General features: G+C 33.9%; 2 protein-coding genes across 2 annotated transcripts; one reads left to right on the top strand and one right to left on the bottom strand.

Moving 5' to 3' along the window:
- Positions 1 to 127: 127 nt before the first annotated feature.
- Positions 128 to 2,673, top strand: LOC104266450 (putative mediator of RNA polymerase II transcription subunit 26). The gene is made up of 5 exons (XM_018815016.1): positions 128 to 207; positions 261 to 903; positions 1,339 to 1,542; positions 1,964 to 2,086; positions 2,536 to 2,673. Exons 1-5 carry the CDS (start codon positions 128 to 130, stop codon positions 2,671 to 2,673), a joined length of 1,188 nt encoding a protein of 395 aa, XP_018670561.1.
- A 3,259-nt stretch (positions 2,674 to 5,932) lies between these two features.
- Positions 5,933 to 8,082, bottom strand: LOC100181513 (neuron navigator 2-like). The gene is made up of 3 exons (XM_002128380.5): positions 7,905 to 8,082; positions 7,196 to 7,361; positions 5,933 to 6,779 (listed from the first exon to the last, which is right to left on the bottom strand). The coding sequence occupies exons 1-3, from the start codon at positions 8,020 to 8,022 to the stop codon at positions 6,542 to 6,544; spliced, it is 522 nt and encodes a 173-aa protein (XP_002128416.1). The 5' UTR covers positions 8,023 to 8,082; the 3' UTR covers positions 5,933 to 6,541.
- Positions 8,083 to 8,489: the final 407 nt, after the last annotated feature.

Raw genomic sequence — 8,489 nt, 5'->3', positions numbered from 1 at the left:
ACAACCACATTACCACCACCCCCACCCCCTTCTACAACAACCATACCACCACCACCACCAACAACTACAGAGTCTTGCTATTGGACCGATTGGATCAACTCTGACAAGCCAAAGTTACCATACAGAGATGACAACGAGACCTACCCACACATCACTAACAACGGCTTCGATATTTGCCAACACCCACAAGACATCCAATGCAGACCAGTTGGTGGAACTGTGGCACAATTTAAATTATACCAGAAGTGGCAAGTTGTCAGTTGTGACGTGAACAATGGTTTACTATGCGCTGGAGATCAACAAACAGTTCACCCAGTATGTGAAGATTACGAGATCAGGGTTCAATGTTGTTCTGGATCTGAAGGCGCCCATTCTCCACCTGAAGTTCCCGTAGATATTGGTGGCGGTTCACAAAGCCAGAGCCAAACTCAGACTCAGACTGAAGGTGACAAAGAAGTTCAAGCCATTGCTGAACAAGTTCAATCCATCATTGAAGGAATTGAACAAGGTGGATCATCCCATGGTGGGAGCTCTTCAAGCGGGTCCGCTTCAAGTGGGCAACAACAGTCTCAATCACAGACACAAGTACAAGACCAAGGAGTACAACAGCAACACCAAGAACAACATCAGGTTCAAGGTGGTGGAGTACAAGTACAACATCAAGAACAACACCAAAGTCAAGGCCAAAGTGGACAAGTACAACATCAAGAACAACACCAAGTACAAGGCACAGTGAATCGCTTCTTAGGAAATCTTGAGACCGCTGAAAACAATGAACAACAAATTGATGACAACTTCAACAATCTGTTGAACCAAATCAACTCCGGTGAATGGAAAAACAACTTTGATGTCCAGCAACAAATCCAAAACCAAATACAAACACTTGACCAACAAGTTCAACAGGTAAGATTGAATCTTTCAAGGGATAATGGAGCAATAGGTCTGGTGTAAAAGATTAAGGTCCAGGTTTTAAGTGTGCCTCACTGAAGGCCCCCCTTATAGAATAGAATCTCTATTATTAAGTGTCTATAAACTGCCTCAGTGGGGTCTGGACGGTAGCACCCTGGGTGTTGGGTAATGGGCAATGGTTTTACATCCCAGGTCTCACACGTAAACGTTTATGATTGAATGTTTATAAGTAAAACCTTATCATATTAATACACCATGGCATAAAGAAATGCTACATAATATGCCAAAAAAGCTTTATTTTTACATGTCTCTTTCATAACTTTTGTATTTTCCAGAATTAACATCTTAAAACAACTTTTCTCATATTTTTAAAACGTTTTTTCTTAAAATCTGGTTGAACATGATTTAAATTGTTTTGTTTTTCCACAGCAATCCAGTGTTCAACACCAAGCACAAGTCAGCGCTCAAAAGGGGTTGGAAAAAGTTTCTAATTTGATCAACTCTGCAGAGCAAGCCACAGGTGGTCAAGTTCCCAGGGTTCTTGGCGGGAAGGAGCATGCTGTAGTGGAAGAACTGAGTGAACAGAAAGCTGAAGACGTGAAGAATGAACAAGCTATTCAAGCTCAGATTAAGGTGTTAATGAAATACTTTTTATGAAATAGTTGACAGTTAATGAAATACTACTTAATAAAACACCAAACATTAGAAAAAATTTAAATACTTAACTTTAGTTTAGAGGTGTAAATATAAAGGCACTAATTAATGGTTTTAAAGCTGTTATAAAAACATTGGGTTGTATATAGGGAGGTATTAGATGGATAGTATATGATGCTTAGGATTTTTCAACTTTTTTCAACTTTTTTTAGGAAAGTTTTCATTTTGTAACTTTTTATCTTTAGAGTTAATTTTAAGATATTTTAAACTTTTTTTTGTTCAATGTAATAAGTTGGGTACCTAGTTGAAGTTAAATTTTGAACCCACCTTCTATAATAGGCCATTTTTAACTTACCTAATTTAGTTAAAGTAATTGTAATTAACTTACATGTTAATCCAGGACACCATCCATCAATTATCGAGTGCTAAAGTAGAAGGAGACAGCCAACTACAACAACTTGTTCATAAAACTATCAGTGATTTGAATCAACTTGACAACAACCAGAATGACCTGCTCAAACAAGTAAGTTTTTGATGTAATTCTGCTGTTGTATTGTATTGTATTGTTTGTTGATGTGTACAGATACATGATCCTCTTGAGACTGCTGTTAATGAATGTAACTTATTTATCGACAGTTGTTATAACGTTCTGTTCTCTTGCTCGCTAAAGAAACATGTTATTTTGTGTGGAAGTGACTTTTTAAATGTTTTGATCTCTGGTCCTAATTTAGGCACATTAATCACTGTGCCGGACATACGTGTGGTCTGTGCAAAGTTAGTTTGTTTATTCATATACCACAATGAATACAACTTTGTAAACCTTACATTTATTAAAACTTCTATTTCATACACCTCATTTCCGCTTACGAGTTACCACGTGAGTAACTTTAAAAAAATGTGTTGATTTACTGGGTGGTGTGGTTAGTTCTGGTCATCCATACACTTCATTAACCTACAACTTTTCAACCCTAGGAGCAACATCAGCTGCAAACTTTGCTTAACTTCGATGACACCGAAGACTTACAGAGCGTTGTGCGAAACATTCAGTCACAAAGCCAATCTCTAAGCTCTGATGATTTGGCCAAAGAGATGAATGATTTGATCAACTAATGTTATTTAAAACTTACCGGGACCTAGTTTTTAAAGTTTTTGCACTTTTTTTAAACAATGCACACTTTTTAAGTTTTTAATGAAATTTTACTCGAACAAATTGTTTTAATTTAATACCGTTTATAAATGCAGGACTGAGAGAAGTTTTCATTTGTTTATACTAACACTGGGCTGGATGCAATTTCAAATACAACGCTTGTTATATTTGCACTGTACACCGTTTATATCAGCTCTAATTAATATTTGAACAATTTTTTACTGACATGAAATATTTGCACCAACTTTGTAGTTCCAACGTCGTATAGCGATGTTTTAGTTTCTAATCTTTGCTTTTTAATTTTGAATCACCAATTCTTGAAATAAAATCTAATTTTATACGCAATACAAGTTTGTTGTTTTACTAAGTGTCTTTACTGTCTTTATGTCACAAACTGTATGGGTTTTTTAGCAGGGAAGAAATATTGTTGCCATAAATGTTTCACAGCTCTTGCAGCATTTTGATATCATCAACTAAATTTTTCATCTGGCCGAGATAAGATAACATAACATGATTTTTATGTATCACATTATAACAATAACAAAGATCATGTAATTAATGGAAGGAAATCAACAGCAAAACAACAGTTGTTAAAACACGCTATTCATAATTCAAGACAGCATATCAGGAATCAGTCCACAACTTTTATTTACAAATTATCCTAATACATTAATAAGGTTAGGAGTCATCACCTGAAAATACAACAATAATCATCTTCAGCTAGGACTAGGAAATTTAATTAACAAGTTGCAAAAATGTAAGATTGGACCCCAACGCATGATATTGGTATCATGTGATTATACCAAAACTCAAAAAATTAATTTTGTTCAAAAAGTCAAAAATGTGAGATTGGACCCCTCGCATGATACCGGTATCACGTGTTCATACCGAAACTCAAAAAAAATATTTTTTTTTAAAAAGTCAAAAATGTGAGATTGGACCCCTACGCATGATACCGGTATCATGTGTTCATACCAAAACTCAAAAAAATATTATTTTTTTAAAAAGTCAAAAATGTGAGATTGGACCCCAACGCACGATACTGGTATCATGTGTTTATACCGAAACTCAAAAAAATTAATTTTGTTGAAAAAGTCAAAAATGTGAGATTGGACCCCTCTGCATGATACTGGTATCACGTGATGATACTGGTATCATATAAAAATTAAAAAATGTGAGATTGGACCCCAATGCATGATACTGGTATCATGTGTTTATACCGAACCTAAAAAAAATAATTTTTTTTACAAAAGTCAAAAATGTGAGATTGGACCCCAACCAAAACTCAAAAAAAATAATTTTTAAAAAAAAAGTCGAAAATATGAGATTGGACCCCAACGCCGGTATCATGTGTTTATACCAAATCTCAAAAAATCGGATTTTTTGAAAAAGTCAAAAATGTGAGATTGGACCCAACGCATGATATCGGTATCATGTGTTTATACCGAAACTCAAAAAATTTAATTTTTTTGCAAAAGTCGAAAATGTGAGATTGGACCCCAACGCATGATACCGGTATCATGTGTTTATACCGAAACTCAAAAAATCAATTTTTTTAAAAAGTCAAAAATGTGAGATTGGACCCCATCTGCATGATACCGGTATCATGTGTTTATACCGAAACTCAAAAAATAATTTTTTTTGCAAAAGTCAAAAATGTGAGATTGGACCCCTACGCATGACACCGGTATCATGTGTTTATACCGAAACTCAAAAAATCAATTTTTTTGAGAAAGTCGAAAATGTGAGATTGGACCCCAACGCATGATTCCGGTATCATGTGTTTATACCGAAACTCAAAAAATCAATTTTTTTGGAAAAGTCAAAAATGTGAGATTGGACCCCTCGCATGATACTGGTATCATGTGTTTATACCAAAACTCAAAAAGTTAATTTTTTTGAAAAAGTCAAAAATGTGAGATTGGACCCCTCTGCATGATACTGGTATCACGTGTTTATACCAAAACTCAAAAAATCAATTTTTTTGAAAAAGTCAAAAATGTGAGATTGGACCCCTCTGCATGATACCGGTATCACGTGTTTATACCGAAACTCAAAAAAATTTTTTTTGCAAAAATGTGAGATTGGACCCCTCTGCATGATACCGGTATCATGTGTTTATACCAAAACTCAAAAAAATCAATTTTTTTGAAAAAGTCGAAAATGTGAGATTGGACCCCAACGCATGATACTGGTATCACGTGTTTATACCAAAACTCAAAAAATCAATTTTTTTGAAAAAGTCGAAAATGTGAGATTGGACCCCTCGCATGATACTGGTATCACGTGTTTATACCAAAACTCAAAAAATCATTTTTTTGCAAAAGTCGAAAATGTGAGATTGGACTCCTACGCATGATACTGGTATCACGTGTTTATACCAAAACTCAAAAAAATCAATTTTTTTGAAAAAGTCAAAAATGTGAGATTGGACCCCTCGCATGATACCGGTATCACGTGTTTATACCGAAACTCAAAAAAATCATTTTTTTTGAAAAAGTCAAAAATGTGAGATTGGACCCCACGCATGATACCGGTATCACGTGTTTATACCGAAACTCAAAAAATCATTTTTTTGGGAAAAGTCGAAAATGTGAGATTGGACTCCTACGCATGATACTGGTATCACGTGTTTATACCAAAACTCAAAAAATCAATTTTTTTGAAAAAGTCAAAAATGTGAGATTGGACCCCTCTGCATGATACCGGTATCACGTGTTCATACCGAAACTCAAAAAAATCATTTTTTTTACCAAAGTCAAAAATGTGAGATTGGACCCCAACGCATGATACCGGTATCATGTGTTTGTACCAAAACTCAAAAAAATCATTTTTTGCCAAAGTCAAAAAAGAAGGTTCTACCCAAAATAGGCGGAGGCTCAGTCAGAATTAAGAATTCATCTTTTTCTACTTTTTTGTCCATGATTTTACAATATTTTATCAATTTGTTTCACATTATTATACCATGTTATGTCAATAATATTTTTCAAATATGGTAACTTTTTTTTGCACATGACTTGTCCATGTTATGTCCATTTTTTGTCAATATGGTTGTTCATATTTAGACAAATTTTTAGATATGTTTTATGAAAATGTTTTGTCTACGAAAAATATGAATAAAACCCTATTTGGCCGTTTTTTTTCCAAGTTCTTTTTTTTACTTTCTAAGTTTCCAAATCATAAACGATTTTGAAAATGCTTTGCCAAGTCAGGAAATTCAACAAATAATTTTTTTAAATTTTATTAAAGCTCAGTCCATAGGAATGACAGTGCACAAAAAATAAAACAAATCGCAAAAGTAGCTGGCAGAGAAATATTGCAGAAAGTGAAACAGTGGTAAAAAATGACAAAAAAGAAGGCAATTAAAACACAAAAGCAATTGTGAAGAATTAACTAAAATTGTGATGTCATAATGATTCGAGTATGCACTAAAATGTTTTGCAAATAAAACAGCATTTTTTCTAAAAATATTGTTTTCAAAATTACTTCTCAAGTAAAATAATTTTAGGTTTAAAAGTCAACTAAAAGCATCAATTCACCAAGTAATTCTGCCAGTAGCTGGACAAAAGGGACAACAATTTTCCTAGCAAAAGCAAAAATTAGTTTCTGCTGTTTAAAAAATTAGTAAATTTAAACAATTCCGTGCATATCAAGATGATGTAAGGTTATTACACATTCAACAAATTTATGAAAAACCACCATTTATTGATTAAATAATAGAAACTGTGCCAGGACCTAATATCTACACTGAGCCATAGAAAATTTATGCCTTGTCAACAAAAATTTATGCCTAGTCACAAAAATTAAAATTTTATGCCAAGTCATAGAAATTTATGCCAAGTCGCCTAAAGCTCGATCAAGTGAAAGTTCGAACGCGTCATCATGACTTGCGTCACTTTCGTAGTTCGTCGCAGCTTCTTGTAACCGTAGCAACATGTTTAACAATGGATCGGTTGATTGTGATGTCATAGTAGTAGCATTGTCACCACCGACCAATGGCATCGTTGCATCCGACGCGATATCTTCCGCTCGTATCCGAAGTAAGTCACAAGGTGTCGCCCAAGGCCAACTACATAGAAATCATATATTACAATTTTTAAATAATGTTTCATTAAATAAAAAATTTTCAGACAATGTGACAAAATTATTAATTGACAAATTTGTCCTAATTTTTGTAACAAAGACACAAGAATAGAAAACAACTAAGAAAATAAATAAATTCGTAAATTTAGTGACATGAAATACCGAGTAATATATAAATTTTTGTTAGATATTTATCTTATAGTACACTTGGCCCTGGCAGAAATAAATTGATCGTTCTAATAACATGCCACACAAGGATGAAAAGCAAAATAAAAAATTAAATAAAAATCTTATAAATTTTGTGACAAAATCAATTATTGACAAATTCGTAAAAAAACTCCTTATTTTTGTGACATAGAAATAAAATAAATAAAGATTGTAAATTTAGTGACATAGACATACCATTCCTTGACCCATGCAAGTGGATCGACCCACTTGGTGGCAACAGAGGGTTTTCTTTGCTTGACAGCGGATATGAGGTACGGAACGATGGTGAAGTTCCACAAATCATGAAACCAAGTATACGAAGTGTTTGTATCCATGGGGCAACACGAGAACATGCGAGGACCTGTAAGGTAAAGGTGTTCAAGTTTAACAAAGTGTTTGTTAAAAGCAAGAAAATCGTTGAAAATGGAATTAATTAACGACTGCCGTAATGGACCAACTCTGGCCCATATACTAGGTCTCATTTCATAATTGTGAGGAATGTTTCATAATTGCAAGGTCTTGTTTGCGTGTGAAAATAAATGATCAAAGTTGTGAATACAAGGTTGGGGTAAAGGGTAAGGACCACACCCACATAGAATGTGAAGTTATAATGCTTGGGGGTGATAGGTCAACCCTCTAAATTCCATATTCCTGTACCCAGCTGTTGGGCCTTTGTAATATAGAACTTTAGTGGCAAAACGGCAGTTGTTATAACCATACTACAGGAAAAATATTAAATATAAGGTAAAAAATGCAACAAAAAGTTGAATATTTTCACCTAAACCACCAACAAAGAAAACAAAAAAAGAAAACGCAAGAAAAAAATAAAATGCAACAAAAGTTTAGTTTTACTTAGAGCAGCAAAAAAACAACAAAAACGGTAAAAAATAACACAAAGTAATACCTAGTGTAGCATCAGCGGAGCTATGAGTTTCAATGCATTTATTGATATGTTGCCAGCAATGTGGAAGCCACTTGACGACTTTGAACAAACTTTCATCAGCGACAGCTTCGTTTGTCATTTCCCATGTGTGGAGGGAACGCCTGGGTGGGGGGGGGTTGGTTATGTTTGGTACGGGGGTAATATGGTACGGTAGTGGGGAAATATGGTAGCTCGTAAAAATATTAACAATTTTTACGCTCCAACAACCTTTTTGATGCATGACATATATTAGAAAAAAAGATTTAAAAATGTAAGCAGATTATATTTGGTTTATGCATGGTAGCGGGAAATATGGTAGCGTAGTGTTAATAATACTTAATGAAACAATTAATTGATCCACATGCTCAGTGGTTACGAGTGTGTTTCATATTATTTCAGAAATACCTACTTTGTTTTCTATGTTAGTCACCTAAGCAACAACAAAACACAAGCATTTGGTATTTTTTAAATATTGTGAAAGCAATTAAAAATAAAAGTTAAAAAAACTTATTGATAAAATATTTAAAACCAACCTTAATTGCACTAGTAAAACAGTGCAAATAATAA

Source organism: Ciona intestinalis, unplaced genomic scaffold (assembly GCF_000224145.3).
Source record: "Ciona intestinalis unplaced genomic scaffold, KH HT000025.2, whole genome shotgun sequence".
Taxonomy (NCBI): domain Eukaryota; kingdom Metazoa; phylum Chordata; class Ascidiacea; order Phlebobranchia; family Cionidae; genus Ciona; species Ciona intestinalis.
Note: the sequence above shows the minus strand (reverse complement) of the source record. Positions and strands in the feature narration are given on the sequence as shown.